The following is a 17,494-nucleotide window of genomic DNA, read 5'->3' as shown; positions in this document are numbered from 1 at the left end:
TACGTGTGTAAAGTATACGTCTTCAGAAGTGTGAGCGAGTGTTAACCATGTATACATATTCCTTACAGTGGCTGTCTAATGACTGACAGTGCCACTCTGCATTTAGCATGAAAGCAAACCCCTGAAATAAATTAAATGATTTAGCATGAAAGGAGCCACCCCTCCTAAATTTCGTTGTTTGGTACCTGTACTGTAGCAATGACAATAAAGACCATTCATTCATTCATTCATTCATTCATTCATTCATTCATTCAAACACAGAGAGGAGAAACAAACAGAGAAAGAAATAGGCTTAAACAGCTTAAACAACTTTCCTCATAAAAGCTAGGCTAATTCCCCCTCTCCCCCGGGATGCCAGTGTTATAGAAGAGGTGAAATGTTCCCCTTATTTGTTTGTTACACTACTTTCTCATTTCCTCTCATCCCATTACCAAACAAACAGCAACCCCCTTCCCCCATCCTCCCTTCTCACACATGCACATGCACATGCCTATGCACATACGTTTAAAAATATTGTGTTTGCCATCTACAAAGATAACCTCACTGCTTTGATGACACATATGCCATGGGGTTTCAAGTCTGGTACCAATTTCTTGCCGCATCTAAATTAATGATCCACTTCACTTAAAGCCACAATGTTATGGGAGGGGAACTGCTCTGCGCTTGGAAATATGAGTGGAAACTGCCAACTGAAACCATACGGTCCTCTTCCTCTTACATGGGGTGGGTGAGAGAGGTGTGTGTGTGTGTGTGTGTGTGTGTGTGTGTGTGTGTGTGTGTGTAATTGGCCCTAAAACCACCGATCAATCTGTGTGGGACACACACAAGGGAAATATGACGCAATCAGAAAACAATCTGCAGGCTCACATGTAGGTTTGCCTGTGTAGATTAGCTAATCCATCCACCATAAGGATCTGTGAGTGATTTTGGTTGATTTGGAAGTTGAGATGATTTATAGATGTGATAAGTATGTGCAGAGCCCATCCAGGGCCCAGGGTTCAAATACACCACTGTTGTCCCATCCTCGTCCTGAGACACAGACACACTAACACAAACTACAAAGCAAACTACGAACACACCTGTATAATCCTGTTGTGACAGGGATCAAAGCCTGGGGAAAGGAATGAGGGGAATATTCAGAGGTTCTAATATTCCACTAGTCTCTGACCAGTTATTATGTCAATAAAAGGTGGTAGACATGTTAATTAAAAGTTGCCAACTTTCTCACTACAAAATAGGGGGGATGGGGGGGTTAGGGGGGGTTAGCAGAGAATGGTTAAAGTTGTATTATACTTATAGAAAGACTTACCTTCAGTCACAATGTAGTCAGTGTAATCCACTTGATATCATCATCATGTAAATAAGAATCCCACAGAAAACGTGGTCCAAATATCATGCTTAATCACATTCAAGTGGTTTGCATTGCGACAGCAAACGAATTACTCAAATTGTTTCATTTTCGTTTCAAATTACTCAAACATTTTCTAATCAACAGCAGCTGTGAAGCATAACAACCCATATCAAATAGCCCACTTTGTCTAAAAGTAATGCAACACAACTAAGTTGCAATGCTAACTCGTTCCAGATCATTATGGCAAAATAAAGAGAAGAGGAGACTATGTTCAATAATCTACACACACGCACAGAGATTCCTACAACTCAGTGAACTATAGAAATTGTTCATTACCTTATTGACCTTTCACCGAGTCCCATTCAGCGAACACTGGGTAAAGACTTTTTATTTCCTCTCAGACTAAATAAGTATCATGACAATTGATTATTCGTGGAGTGAGTACGGCGTGAAGTCACATTTTGCTGTGCAGTTCCAGACTTGACTCTACGTTGGGGTCCTCAGATTTACATCCAGATGGGGCTGGGAGTTAAAGAACGCACCAACTCTTTCAAAAAGGGGTGTCAACTTCAGCTTCATACAAACAGATGTTGTAGAAGGCAAAATCTACCCCGTTAAAACGTTTACAAGTTCTAAATGAGCAATAAACACGATTGTAAAAACCAATCCGACTGTATTCGATCTAAAAAAAGTAGTACAGCCTAACTGTTTGAGTCCTTGACCCCCATTTTTTCTGTTGGACGGGTTCGTAGTGGTTTAAACACACTTAGGTATTTGGTCCTCCCCCCCCCCCCCCCTCCCTTCTCTCTCTCTCTCTCTTTTTTCTTTGTCTACCTATCTACCTACCTCAGATAAATAGCAGTTTAGTGCCAGTGCATCAAAGAGAAGAAAAGAAAAGAGACAGGGGGAGAGATACTGTATACTGGGACAGAGAAAGGGAGAGAGAGACTAGGGGAGGGCATAGTGAGAAGGAGAAAAACATCCACTCTGATATTTTCCTGTGAAGACTCCTGGCAGACTCTGGTTTAGGGATAGAGTTTCAGTGTGTGTGTGCGTGTGTGTGTGTGTGTGTGTGTGTGTGTGTGTGTGTGTGTGTGTGTGTGTGTGTGTGTGTGTGTGTGTGTGTGTGTGTGTGTGTGTGTGTGTGTGTGTGTGTGTGTGTGTGTGTGTGTGTGTGTGTGTGTGTGTGTGCGTGTGTGTGTGTGTGTGTGTGCGTGTGTGCGTGTGTGTGTGTGTGTGTGTGTGTGTGTGTGTGTGTGTGTGTGTGTGTGTTTTTGCCTTCAAATATGCCCATATGTGTGTGTATTCATCTGAGCGAGGCTAATCTCCTTTTAGAGATTGAGTTTCAGAAAAGTATTTTTGGATGCCAGTGGGGGCTGCATATGGGTAAGATGCTGTCCCCTTGATGCTGGTAAATGGTCAGTTTTGTGTTTTTTCCCCACTGGTTAATGATGTTAGGATTGGTGAAAGAAAGCTGACCATAGCCTCATTACCTTGAAAAGTGTCATTTCTGAATGGTGAAACCAATATGCACACAAATACCATCACATAAAAGATGATTTGTATAAGTATGATTTGAAATTCAAACTTTTGGAGTATAGAACCAAAAGAAGAACACATGCCTCACTGTCCCATTACTTATGCAGGGCGCTAACCAGGGACAGGGATATGGGTGGTATAGATCTGACCACGGACAGCAATATGGGATGGATCTCATCTCAAAGTGATATGCACCGCGCTTGTGTGTTTTGTCTCTGGTTTGTCCATCATCCTGTAGCATTAATTCATTACCATTGGTTTGGAGTCTGAGGGATTGGATTAGTCAAGTGGAATTGTTATATCTTACTGTCTCCTTCTCTCTTTTTCTCTGTCTTCCTCCCTCCTTTTTTCTCTCTGTCTCTTTTGCTCATCTTCCTTGTGTCGCTTCCTCCCCTCCCTCTCTTCCCCTCTCTCTAACCTCACTCTTTTCTCTCCCCGCCCTCTCTGTCTCCCCTCCTCTCTCCCTGCCCTCTCTGTCTCCCCTCCTCTCTCCCTGCCCTCTCTGTCTCCCCTCCTCTCTCCCTGCCCTCTCTGTCTCCCCTCCTCTCTCCCTGCCCTCTCTGTCTCCCCTCCTCTCTCCCTGCCCTCTCTGTCTCCCCTCCTCTCTCCCTGCCCTCTCTGTCTCCCCTCCTCTCTCCCTGCCCTCTCTATCTCCCCTCCTCTCTCCCTGCCCTCTCTGTCTCCCCTCCTCTCTCCCTGCCCTCTCTGTCTCCCCTCCTCTCTCCCTGCCCTCTCTGTCTCCCCTCCTCTCTCCCTGCCCTCTCTGTGGACCTCTGGTTTATTCTCTGACTTCACAATGCCTCTGCCTCTACGATGTATACATACCAAGACGTTGTCAATATTTGAAGCAGCCAGCCACGGTGTAAAAACAAATAGGCCAGTCAATATTTAACAGAGCGAGAGAGAGAGAGAGAGGGGCTCTTTACTTTGCTTTGTGGAATGATCACACAAATCATGGTGGATGATAAAATGTCCTGTGTTTTCATGTAATCTACATAAAATGTAACAAGATCAAGCTGCGCGACTGGATTGTAAACACATTATGTAAATACACCCTTCAGTTCATCCCCAGGTCGCTTCCCTCAGAGATCACTGGATCCGGTCAGTCTACCAAAGAGAGAGGGGAGCCCTGGTCTCATTCTCACTCATGTTTACATTACATTTACATTTTGGGCATTGAGCAGACGCCTTATTTCAAAGCGACTTACATTTATACATCGATACATTTGACTAAGCAAGTGAATCATCAATCCACCAGTTGTAGCAGGAAGGGTGATCTAGCTCAGGCCTAGGGGCAGTTGGGAGTTGTTACTCCACACGCTCCCTTTGTCTCCTGCATTTGCCTTATTGACACAATTTGGAGATAGCAACACAGAGCAATGGAATGGTCGCAACTAATCTAGCTAGATATTTTGGCAATTTCTATTTACATTTTACATAGATTTTACATAAATGTACATGTACATGCTGGGAGACACAGGGGGGTACTGTTCATTTGCGGAACTGTTGCATGCTACCTCGCAAGAGAGCGGGAAAATCTGAATTTTTAGCAACAAACCCTTTTGGCGATATACTTTCTGTTTATATACGGCAAACATCTGGCGGTCCACAACTGATTTCCACAGCCCTCTCTAAACAGGGCTGAGGGTGAGGATAAACACAGGGGCATGACTAGGAAGTAAAACTGAGAGTGCTGTAGAAGAACGTGGCCCCAGTCATTCCCCTCAAAACACAAAGGAGGGGGGAAAGAGATACAGTAAATAAAAGTTTAGAGAGAGAGAGAGAGAGAGACCTTGGATGAGAGTGGAGAGAAAGAGAGGAAACATTGTGAGGGGTTGTGTAAGGAAGAGAGTACTTGGAGAACAGGAGGTTGTGACTCACAGCATAGCAGCCAACACCAGCTAGCCTCAACCAAACCAATGAATTAACGCTACAGGATGGTGGCCAAACCAGAGACACACACACATACTCACACACAAACAATCCAACTCACTGTATAACAGTGTGCAGAACTGGGATCATCAGAGCAATCACATGATCCATACACACACAGACAGGCATGCAAGCCAACCCACAAATTCCTCTCACACACACATATAACACGCACACACACACACACACACACACACACACGATGATATAATATATGCAGTTAGCATAGAGTTTTAAATGGCCTGGATGTTCAAGCCCGAACCAACCCATGCCCGTTGAGATGAAGCCCAAGCCCAACATCGAAGACATCTCCATTGAGCACCATAGCAAAAATGCAGCACTGTGGAGTAAAGGAAGAGTAAGCTACTCTCAGAGAAGAGTGGAGAGAGAGAGACTGATGAAAACTCACTTTAATATCAACAACTGTATTTACCTTAGGCTTAGAATACCATATTTCCAAAAATTTGCCAGATCTAGCGAAGTGTGTTATGCTTTCAATTGATCAGAGCAAGTCAAATTAGCTAATTTTGCAGCGTATAAACACCAATTAAATACTTCGAAGTGGCAATGACAATGGCAAGAGAACATAAAAAAAAGGGATAAAAAAAACAACTAAAGTATTTGCGTTATTTCTGCAGATGGGAAAAATAACAGCAACCAAAATGAACACAAACATGTATTGAACAAGTGCTGCTGCTGTGCATCTATAGGGAGAGAGCAGTAGGCGCCTGTGAGTTATACACACAGCCATTCACAGATTATATCTAAATCAAATTAAACACAGCTGTGTGTTTCCTGCCCGGCCCGACCCGGCCCGGATGAACTGTCAGAATTCAGCCCCATCAGGTCTATGTGCATCTCTCACCTTGCGTCAGCGGGGTGGGTGCGTAGACAGGGACACCGTCCAGGGCACAGAGGTGACCACAGGGGTCAAGGGTGACGACTCCGCCCCTGTTGGTGATGCGGCAGTGCTCCGCCTCGATGCCCGCACCCTGGATGGTGATGTCCTGGGGCACAGGAGCATCCTCTCGCCCAATAAGGGTCACGCCTGGAACAGGGAAAGAATGTCATGTTAGTGTATGTGTGTATGTGTGTACATGTGTGTGTATGTGTGTACATTTACCAGAGAAACGTTCCCTATTCCCTATGTTCATGATCATATAATGCTGCATGCAAATGGGAGTAAGATATTCATAATCTCACACAGTACAAGTTCATCTTCCAGACAGTTTATCTCTGTGTAGATCTCTCTATCTGTGCTTCCATCTACACTCTGTTAGCCTAACTGTCTGGAATACGACAGTATATCTATGGAATAGACAAGTACAGTACCCGCAGTGTTCAAAACTGAAGTCACATTGTCAAAACTCTTCATACAGTCTGCATTACTAACATGTATCTTGGCCAAACACTGTGTGTGTGTGTGTGTGTGTGTGTGTGTGTGTGTGTGTGTGTGTGTGTGTGTGTGTGTGTGTGTGTGTGTGTGTGTGTGTGTGTGTGTGTGTGTGTGTGTGTGTGTGTGTGTGGGGGTGAATGCATGTCTGGCCTAAGGGAGGAAGTTGACTTGGCTCCCTATCCTGACTATTGTGACTTAATATCCTCCCATGGTGTCGGATACCCCTGCCCCCCCCCTTCCCCCCTCTGCCCCCCCCTTCCACCCGCTTTCTACTTCTACTCTACGTCTACGAGGATAGGATAGGTGAACACTGAACCCCACCCATATCAATGTCCTGGTCCATTCAGTCTATGAATAGAATTTGCGCGTGAGCGTACACATGCACACACACACACACACACACACACACACACACACACACAAACTCCCAGAGGGTCTTAGCCAGACTATTGTGTAAACAATATCATCATCCACATTTTGCTCTCATTGTTACCCGAATATGTGTGTGTGTGTGTGTGTGTGTGTGTGTGTGTGTGTGTGTGTGTGTGTGTGTGTGTGTGTGTGTGTGTGTGTGTGTGCATTACCTTCTTTAAGTGGCAGTAGAGTAATAGCCACACTCAGTCTTCCGCTGCCTAAGCTAACCAGATGGGGCGTGGCTGTCTGCAACGTCAAGCCTTTCCCTGTGTCAATCAAGTCAAGAGGAGACTGGAAAACACAAAAACAGATGTATTCAGTAGGTGAAACGTTGTAGATTGGCAATTCCACGGTAACAGAGACATTGGGGTCTTAGTTATCATATACGTTGAGTTTGAAAATGTCTCTTTTGGTTGTTGTTTTTGGTTGAGCTACAGAAAGTGAAGTGGATTTAAATCCAATAACAGAATAACACTAACCCTAACCCTAACCCATAACAGAATGATTATAGGTTGCATACATAATTCTAAATGTTTAATTAATTCATAAATGTATTTATTTTTTTTATTAAATTTTGAATTTTTCGTTTGCAGGAAAAGTTATTATTATAACTTTATAACTATTATAACTATAAGAATGTATTACTTAATAATGTATTAATTAATAATTAATTACTAATATAATTACTAATATATAATAATACAATTATTATAACTTTGGCTCTCGTCTGTGTCTCCTAGTGTAATGTGTTGAGCTCTGTCTCGTCTCTCCTAGTGTAATGTGTTGAGCTCTGTCTCGTCTGTCTCTCCTAGTGTAATGTGTTGAGCTCTGTCTCGTCTCTCCTAGTGTAATGTGTTGAGCTCTATCTCATCTGTCTCTCTCCTAGTGTAATGTGTTGAGCTCTGTCTCGTCTGTCTCTCCTAGTGTAATGTGTTGAGCTCTGTCTCATCTGTCTCTCCTAGTGTAATGTGTTGAGCTCTGTCTCGTCTCTCATAGTGTAATGTGTTGAGCTCTGTCTCATCTGTCTCTCTCCTAGTGTAATGTATTGAGCTCTGTCTCTTCTGTCTCTCTCCTAGTGTAATGTGTTGAGCTCTGTCTCGTCTCTCCTAGTGTAATGTGTTGAGCTCTGTCTCATCGGTAGGAGGCGTCTGTCTCACCATGGACTCGTCTGGACTCATCTGGTCCAACTCTGGCTGGAAAAATGCCCCTCGGTCCTACAGGATAGAAAGGAGAGTGTTACTGAGACAACACACACACACACACACACACACACACATACACACACAGACAAGCAGCAACTGCAAGGTCATGCAAGAAGCAGGGTTGACCACAGCTGGCTGATAGAGTCCGTCCGTGTGAAATAGTGCCATAGGGAAAAAAATTGCTTCAACAGGGCAGAGGCTGGGAAGACAGTTGCGGGCACACACACACACACACACACACAATGAGAGGAATGGATAGGAATGTTCCATGCCGGCAGTTTTCCCACTAGTCCATGGGAGTATTTGGCACGCCACGGGAGTACAACTCAGCTGTTAAGGAAAGCTATTATGCTAGAACCTATGACAACAATGATCAACACACACACCCGTTCTCACTCAATACCATCAATGCTGCTAATTATTACTGTATTGTAATCAGCCGGCGCTGCTGAACTGCATCAATTCAAATCTAGAGGGTGTCAACTTGAGCAAGTCTTCAAGACAACCTGTCTCACTGTACAGACCGAACTACTTTGGTTTAACTTTTTATTTATCTATTGTTGTTCTCCTCATGAAATGTAGTGTCTGAGTATGGAGATAAGCTCTTTACAAAATAAATGCATTATTATTACAATAATTTCTGTCAGGTTCAGAATGTAGGAGAAATTAGGAGGAGAAGATAGGAGAGAATTTCTCTACAGATAAGACATGCTGTGTGTGTGTGTGTGTGTGTGTGTGTGTGTGTGTGTGTGTGTGTGTGTGTGTGTGTGTGTGTGTGTGTGTGTGTGTGTGTGTGTGTGTGTGTGTGTGTGTGTGTGTGTGTGTGTGTGTGTGTGTGTGTGTGGCAAGGCCAAGCCACCAAGAAACCGCACTCCCCTTTCAATCATCCCTCCATCCATCTTCTCATCTGTCCTCTACTCTCTTCCTCCTGCACCTCTTCCTTATCCTCCTACCATTTCCTCCATCATTCCCTCCTCCTCCCTCCTTTCTTTTGCACCCAACCGCCCCTTTCCATCTCGTTTTTTTCCTCCTAACTCGTCCCTCGCCCCCTCCCTCTCTCTCGTCCTCCTCTGTCTTTCCTCTCCTCTTCCTCTCCTCTCCTTTCCTCTCCTCCACCTTCTCTCCTCTCCTCCTCTCCTCACCCTCTCTTTCCACTCTCTAACAGAAGGAAGAACAATCATAGACAATCATAGAGCACTTCCTCTAATTCAGGGCTCACATCCTGTCTCAACTCACTTCCTGTACTGCTCCCTCATTTCCCTTAAAACACACACACACACACACACACACACACACACACACCATAATGTGTGATGTACGGAAGCAGGTCTGTGTGATAAGGAGAAGGGCTGATTTGAAAATGTGGCTGTTTGCATGTGTTTTGGAGAAAGTTGAGGGTGATTGAATTGTTGGAGTGTGTGTGTGTGTGAGTGTGAGTGTGTGAGTGTGAGTGTGAGTGTGAGTGTGAGTGTGAGTGTGTGTGTGTGTGTGTGTGTGTGTGTGTGTGTGTGTGTGTGAGTGTGAGTGTGAGTGTGTGAGTGTGAGTGTGAGTGTGAGTGTGTGTGTGTGTGTGTGTGTGTGTGTGTGTGAGTGTGTGTGTGTGTGTGTGTGTGAGTGTGTGCGTGTGGGAAACACAGAAACAAACACAAGGGAAATGAGTGTCACAGCAAGGAGACACAGCAACACACACACAGACACACACACACACACACACACTCACACACACACCCCAAACAGCTCAGAGGCTCAACTATACTACACAACTACAACTACCACTCATCGTGATTGAGATAATGTGTTAATTTACTTGTAAAACTAGAAATGATATGTAATATCTACATTCAGTGAGAGACAGTGATTGAGAGAGGGAAGTGGGGGGAGAGGGGGGACCCTAACCCTAACCCAGAAAGGGAAAGACAGTTATATACTGTAGGTGCATTCTCCTGAAGTTCATGGGGAGTCTCGAAGTCACACAAAGAGTCACCACCTGCCCCCCCCCCCCCCCGTGCCCTCCAGGTGAGCAGACGAGCCCAGACACATATTGTTTAGCCCCGTCTCGCTCTAGTGGAGTAATCAGATGTCGCCCCGGGATACAGAATACAGAACGACGTTCTGAGGTTGCATTCCTGAGATCTGTCTCTCCCGATCCCGATACTATCAGGATTTGTCCATATCAACCAGAGAGGACAGGGGAGGGTTGGAGAATGTGTTTTGGTGTTGAAAATCTGAGGTTAATGTGTGTGTGTGTGTGTGTGTGTGTAGTCTATGTGATAATCATAACAGATTAGTTTAGTGGAATGTTACTGCCTCAGGTAGAGAGGTTAGACATGTTTAAACGGTATAACACACATACGCATACAGAGAGCGCACACACAAACACAGACATAGAGATAGAGAGGAAGAACACACACACACACACACAGAGTGTCAACACTTGCACAAAGCTCAGTGGCTCAAGTACAAGATCAAGACCAGCATTATTGAGAACATTTGAACAGCCATGAGGGGTCATTTGACCCCTGTGAGTAAAGAAACATTTTATATCTTTGCACTCGATAACATTTCAGGACCCTCCTTTCATGACTTTCCCTAGATATGTGCGTTCTACCACACAGTATCCTTACATTTTCAAAATCATTTGGGATCATCATAGGATAAGCTAATATAAAGCTATTTTGCCGTTTTTCTGTGTAGGTAGCAGGCTAATTTACAAGCGGCTCTTTTAGTAGGTAGAAAAGGCACGTCTAGTTGAAAAAAACTAAATGTATTACCGAGACAACAGGAAAAGGGAAAAGAGAGGAAAGGGAGGAAAGGGAGGAGAGGGGGATCAGACAGAGGGGTGTCTGATGAGAGGAGAACATGAAGAAGAGATGAGATGAAAGAACCAGAGCAGAGCTGTAACTAAGAGAAACCGTCTGGATGAATATTGCCCTCTCTCTCTCTTTCTTGTTCTTTATGAGTTCTCTCTCCCTCTCCATCTTCCTATCCTTCTCTCTCTGCTGCTTTTCCTCACTTCTTTGAGAGTTCTGCCCTCTTCCAGATGCGAGATGGAGAGGGTATTTGGGGAAACCCTCAGCTGTTATACAGATGGAATGGACGGAGTTCAAAGGATCTGTGTGTGTGTGTGTGTGTGTGTGTGTGTGTGTGTGTATGTGTGTGTGTGTGTGTGTGTATGTGCGTGCCTGTGTGTGTGTGTGTGCGTGCACACTTGTCGTTTTTGGAAAAGCCACATTCTTGATTAGACACCATGTACCACCGCACAGGGTTGTGGGCAGGGCGTGAGGAGGTCGCACAAGGTGCCGAGGTTAGTGTGTGTGTGTGTGTGTGTGTGTGTGTGTGTGTGTGTGTGTGTGTGTGAGTGTGTGTGTGTGTGTGTGTGTGTGTGTGTGAGTGTGTGAGGGGGGGGGGACTGTATAAAGGGAAAATAAGTAACACAGTAGCACACACACACACAGTAAGCAAACTCACAAATTCAATATTTTCCTCAGCAGGTTAGAGAAAACACACATACACACACACACACACACACACACACACTCTCACACGCACACAACCACAGCCGCAACCTCAATTAAGATTTATGCGGCAACTTATTTATTAGGTATTATTTATAAAACTTCAGGAAGCCCCAGAATCAGCTGGCTGAGGGGACTCCTCTCTAGGCAGGTTCAGGGCTTTGTGGTGGAAGGTTTGGGCATCGCTTCCTTGTTGAATTGAACATCTCTTTACTGAATGTTGATGTTAGTCCTAATAGGATAGTCTAGTATAATCCTAATTTTGCCCTGCATGCATTATTAGAAGTTTTACTTCAAATGGATTCGGAAGTCTGCACGCAGTCTCAATTGTGTATTTGTCCCATTTTGTGAATTATTGGTTGGTGAGTGGACCCCAGACCTCACTATAACTGATTCAAGTATTTTTTGCCAGATCCTAATCAGGATGTCAAGTTTTAGGTTACTTTTAATGGCGTAGAAGGCCCTCTTTGCCTTGTCTCTCAGGTCGGTCACAGCCTTGTGAAAGTGACCTGTGGTGAGCCTAGGCCGAGGTAGGTATAGGTATGTGTGTGCTCCAGAGGTAGGTATAGGTATGTGTGTGCTCCAGGGCAACAGCGTCTAAATTGAATTTGCATTTGTGGTCCTGGCATCTGTTTTTAGGAACATCATTATTTTTGTCTCATTGAGATTCGCTGTCAGGGCACAGGTCTGACAGAATCTGTGCAGAAGATCTAGGTGCTGCTGTAGGCCCCCTGGGTTGTGGACATTAGCACCAGAGCATCCGCAAGCAGGAGACATTTGTGACAGCAGCTGGTGAAAGGGGGAACAAGTCGGCAAGTAATCAAAATGTTCAGACTTTTATTTTGAAAAACGGGAATACATTTCAACGTTGTTGAAAATCACAACACACACTCGCTAGTCAAGCCAAAATATTGCAATGCAATGGATTCGGTGAGTAATCCCCACTACTACCTAGTTAACTACTTTACATTGTTAGCAGGCTCACAAAACAAGCTGTCTTAGATCCCTAGCGAGTGTGTCACTGATGTTCAACAACGCTGAAATGTTGAAAAGTCAGAACATTAAATCGGCTGCCGGCTCCTTTCACAGCAGCTGTCACCTTTGACCTCTTGAAGGGTGAGACCGGGTGCTGCAGTTGTTGTAGTGCCCTCACCAGTTCAGTAAATGCATGTAAATATTGTGGAGGGTGGAGCTCAAGCTCCAAGTGTGTGTGTGTGTGTGTGTGTGTGTGTGTGTGTGTGTGTGTGTGTGTGTGTGTGTGTGTGTGTGTGTGTGTGTGGTGGTCATTGGAAGGGCTGTCAGGAGGTGCTCTCTCTCTCTCTCTCTCTCTCTCTCTCTCTCTCTCTCTCTCTCATACACACACATTCCTGCTATGGTCTCCTCCCACCTGACAAAGGCAGTATTGTGTTCCTTCTCCTGTTTAATATGGAGTCCCCTTTGCCTGTCCCTCAGATGCTGAATTCCCAATCGACCACTAGCCCCTCCCCCCTACGCACTCCTGTAGATCTGAGAGGATTGGATAGGCTAAAGCTTCATCTAGCCCTCAGATATGCCCCTCTCCAGATCTAGTGCCAAGGGCAGGGATTGGCAACTAGCGGCCCATGAACCGCATCCAGCTTACACCTGTCCTATATGCAGCCTGCAAATTGATACACAAAATGATAAAATTATGCATTTTGGCCCCGACTAGGACCAAAGTGGCCCACAGGGGCTAGGCGCCGATTTGGACTTAAGAATGACATGAGACGTCAGAGGGTGACCCTCGCCTCTCCCCCTCCTCCCCCTAAGGTGACCCTCGCCTCTCCCCCTCCTCCCCCTAAGGTGAACCTCTCCTCTCCCCCTCCTCCCCCTAAGGTGACCCTCTCCTCTCCCCCTCCTCCCCCTAAGGTGAACCTCTCCTCTCCCCCTCCTCCCCCTAAGGTGAACCTCGCCTCTCCCCCTCCTCCCCCTAAGGTGACCCTCTCCTCTCCCCCTCCTCCCCCTAAGGTGAACCTCTCCATACCCCTCCTCCCCCTAAGGTGACCCTCTCCTCTCCCCCTCCTCCCCCTAAGGTGACCCTCGCCTCTCGCCCTCCTCCCCCTAAGGTGAACCTCTCCTCTCGCCCTCCTCCCCCTAAGGTGAACCTCTCCTCTCCCCCTCCTCCCCCTAAGGTGAACCTCTCCTCTCCCCCTCCTCCCCCTAAGGTGACCCTCTCCTCTCCCCCTCCTCCCCCTAAGGTGACCCTCTCCTCTCCCCCTCCTCCCCCTAAGGTGACCCTCTCCTCTCGCCCTCCTCCCCCTAAGGTGAACCTCTCCTCTCCCCCTCCTCCCCCTAAGGTGACCCTCTCCTCTCGCCCTCCTCCCCCTAAGGTGACCCTCTCCTCTCCCCCTCCTCCCCCTAAGGTGAACCTCTCCTCTCGCCCTCCTCCCCCTAAGGTGAACCTCTCCTCTCCCCCTCCTCCCCCTAAGGTGAACCTCTCCTCTCCCCCTCCTCCCCCTAAGGTGACCCTCTCCTCTCCCCCTCCTCCCCCTAAGGTGAACCTCTCCTCTCGCCCTCCTCCCCCTAAGGTGAACCTCGCCTCTCCCCCTCCTCCCCCTAAGGTGACCCTCTCCATACCCCCTCCTCCCCCTAAGGTGACCCTCTCCTCTCCCCCTCCTCCCCCTAAGGTGACCCTCTCCTCTCCCCCTCCTCCCCCTAAGGTGACCCTCTCCATACCCCCTCCTCCCCCTAAGGTGACCCTCTCCTCTCCCCCTCCTCCCCCTAAGGTGACCCTCTCCTCTCCCCCTCCTCCCCCTAAGGTGACCCTCTCCTCTCCCCCTCCTCCCCCTAAGGTGAACCTCTCCTCTCCCCCTCCTCCCCCTGAGGTGATCTTCTCCTCCTTCTCTCCTCTCCCCCTCTCCTTGGATCTATGATATACATCACTGCACGAGATGGAGGCATGACAGAAGAGGCTTCTGAATCATTGCAGAGGCTTTGCTGGAAAATGCATACCTCCATACTAGTATCTAGTACGCATAGGGGATATAAGTGACGGCTTAAGGAAAAGGATTCCATACTGAAATCACTGATTGCTCTCGTATATGAAATACGAAGTACGTCACTTTGGCTTCATACAAGTATTTAGTACATACTGTAATAGTAAGAGCTTGATTTGGAACACAGACATTGACTGAGAGAGTCAGTGGTCCGTCGATGGTCATCATGTATACAACAGGTAAGTCGATGGTATTAATGATCATGTATACAACAGGTAAGTCAATGGTATTAATGATCACTATTGACACACGCACACACACACACACAAACACACACACACACACACACACACACGCACACACACACACACACACACACACACACACACACACACACACACAGACACACTTCACTTCACTTCCAGCAGGGCGGATATCACACGTAAACCACGTTCGGACTGGGTCTGCTGACCTCCACCAATAGACCTCATATGGGAGTGTCTCTGGGATAGACCATGGCTAGGAGGAGAGAAGAGGAAGGGAGGGAAGGAAGGAAGGAAAGAGACTAGGGGTGGAGGGGGAGAGAGAGAGAGATAAAGGGAGAGGGTGTGTGCAGTGTGTGATAATACATTTGAGGGGTAACTTTAGGACACAACTTTTGTGACACTTTCAAGACACTCAATGTCACCTTAAATAAACATGCCTCTTGCCTTGTGCGTGTGTCAGCCATCGAGCAGGCTTTAATGCTCCTTTCTGGTTCAAAATAGAAAGAGTAGAAGTAGAAAAGTAGAAAAGCAGTAGAAGTAGAAACAGACTTTAGACTACCACCTACCTAGGGGGGTAGGGGGTTAATACATAGATTCAACCTCAGCCAAGGTCTAACCCCTGGGGCGTGGTCAACCTTATAGTTTACTGCTCACAATAATAATAATTGAACCACAACAGTCTTGGTATTGATAGAAATCAGACACGCGGGTTCTACTCTCGTCCCGACCTCCCAAACCATGCGCAACGATATATCGTGAGCTTAGAATGATAAGGTTCTATCTCCGTTTAGGGTAGTTCAGAGATATTGAGCGTCAAAGTTTTTACATTCCATTATGTTTTGTGAGATGGAACCTTTGTATTTTATGAATTACTAACTCAAAAATGTCAACATTTTAAAAATAACACCACACAGGCATCAATAAACACCTAATGGATCAGATTATGTAAAAAACTCAATTTTTACAAAAATGGAGATAGAACCTTATAATTCTAACGTCACGATATAATAACACACAACAGCAGCCTTTATCTCCGTTCTAAATTAACAAAATGTGCAATTAAACAACATGGATTACTGAGCAATAATCAACCATTAAGGGTCCTAATAGCACAGGCTGCGTTCTGAGAAGAACAACGCAACAGACCTGTACTTTTAAACACTCCACAGCGGTTTTGTCGTTCATAACAATTACAATAGTCTTTTTTTACTAGTGTACATGTATAGAACTTATTTAAAAGAACGTATTCCTACCATAGTTGAAGCGGGACTCGCCAACTCTGTCGGGGAGAAGGTGCCTACACAAACACACAGGCGCGCAAGTCGCCCAGTTTCTCTTCGTTTGTCTTTATAAGTATAATATTATTTGTTCTATAGAATATCTGAGCTGTTCTTTTAGGACTGTCCCGGCGGAATGTCACTGTACGTCTCTTCTCCAAGCACGAGGTAATCCGAACACTTCCCCAGCGCGTTCCACACCTGGACCCAGAAGTACAACGGCACTTGCGGCTCATTTGGAGAGACTTTGACGCCCCCCCCCCCTCCCCCCCTTCTCCTCACACACACACGCACACACACACACACACACACACACACACACACACACACACACACACACACACACACACACACACACACACACAAAGGCCGGCCCACGCCAGTGGCGACGTGTAACGCACAGGAATGCGTAACAGCTGGAACGGGACCCGCAAGGGACGGACGGGACAGGGGGGCGTGTGTGTGTGTGTGTGTGTGTGTGTGTGTGTGTGTGTGTGTGTGTGTGTGTGTGTGTGTGTGCGTGTGTGTTGGGGAAAGGCTCAGTCCAGCGGTGCCGACCGACAGACATTCTCAAATTCACACACACACATAATGGGCAGGTGTTAACAGACACCTCGGTTTGACCTTCACCATCCTCTCTCTATTTCTGTCCGAAAACGGTGAGTTGATTATTTCTCCATGGTCTTTGGTTAAGTCCATTTCATTTTATTTTCTGAGAAAGAGAGAGAGAGAAAGAGTAAGGGAAAATAGAAAGATATTCCAACTGTCCCTATGACCTCTTGAGCCAGTCCCTTATATGCACTTAGATTTAATCTAATTAACATACATTCTCTGCCGTTTAGATAATGATATTAGGCCTGGAATGTATTTCCTCTCACGATTACTATTTTAGGGGATGAAATACAGCTCTTAAAGGAGCAGGGCTCCTGATGAATGAAGTTGGTTGGAAATCTGCCACCTCTGGCTACCCTGGTGAAATTCAACAACATTCTCCCTAATAATAATATAACCCCCGAAATAGACTTGTGTGAATCATGGTATGATTCTGCACGAAGAGGCAGCCACCTGAGAGAGGCAGAAATCAATGAAACAGTCTACTCCCTTAGAACACCCCTGGTAGTACTGGTAGTACTGTAGTGAACCTGTTTTGGGAGGGGACATTTGTGAGGGGGTGTTTCGCAATCAACCATGGACAGCCATGTGGCTGAAAAACTCTGAGACTCTGGGGGTTAAAAGAGAGGAGTGAGGAGTTCATTCGGGGTTGCTGGAGAGTAGTCTACTCTATACTATGTTTTTGCTGTGAGCTGTTAGGTGGGAGGGTGTCTCTCTCTCTTCAAACTAAAAAACAGGTCAGAAATCTTGGTGTAATTCTAGACTCCGATCTAAACCACAGCCACATAAACTCGATAACTAAATCAGGCTACTATCACTTGAAAAACATAACAAGAATGAGAGGTTTCATGTCCAAGCAAGACCTTGCTAGAAAAAAACTCATCCATGCATTTGTTTTGAGTAGATTTGATTATTGTAATGGTAATGTAACAGGCCTATCTAAAGGAGATGTTCGTAAATTGCAGCTCATCCAAAACACCGCTGCCTGAGTCCTAACAAAAACAAAGTTTGAACAAATAACACCAATCCTGAGATC

General features: G+C 45.9%; 1 protein-coding gene across 1 annotated transcript in view; it reads right to left on the bottom strand.

Moving 5' to 3' along the window:
* Positions 1-7,825, bottom strand: part of LOC308168229 (pleckstrin homology-like domain family B member 2) — a 36,418-nt gene extending 28,593 nt beyond the window's left edge. Inside the window, exons 1-3 of the mRNA XM_080542735.1 lie at positions 7,790-7,825; positions 6,803-6,923; positions 5,688-5,870 (exon numbers count right to left, since the gene is read on the bottom strand). Coding sequence (XP_080398861.1) covers positions 5,688-5,870; positions 6,803-6,923; positions 7,790-7,810 — 325 coding nt within the window. The 5' untranslated portion in view covers positions 7,811-7,825. The remainder of the gene's footprint in view (positions 1-5,687; positions 5,871-6,802; positions 6,924-7,789) is intronic.
* Between the last annotated feature and the right edge of the window lie 9,669 nt (positions 7,826-17,494).

The sequence above is a fragment of the Nansenia antarctica genome (assembly GCF_963989245.1).
Source record: "Nansenia antarctica genome assembly, chromosome: 12".
NCBI classification, from domain to species: Eukaryota; Metazoa; Chordata; class Actinopteri; order Argentiniformes; family Microstomatidae; genus Nansenia; species Nansenia antarctica.
This window is presented reverse-complemented; position numbering and strand designations above follow the sequence as displayed.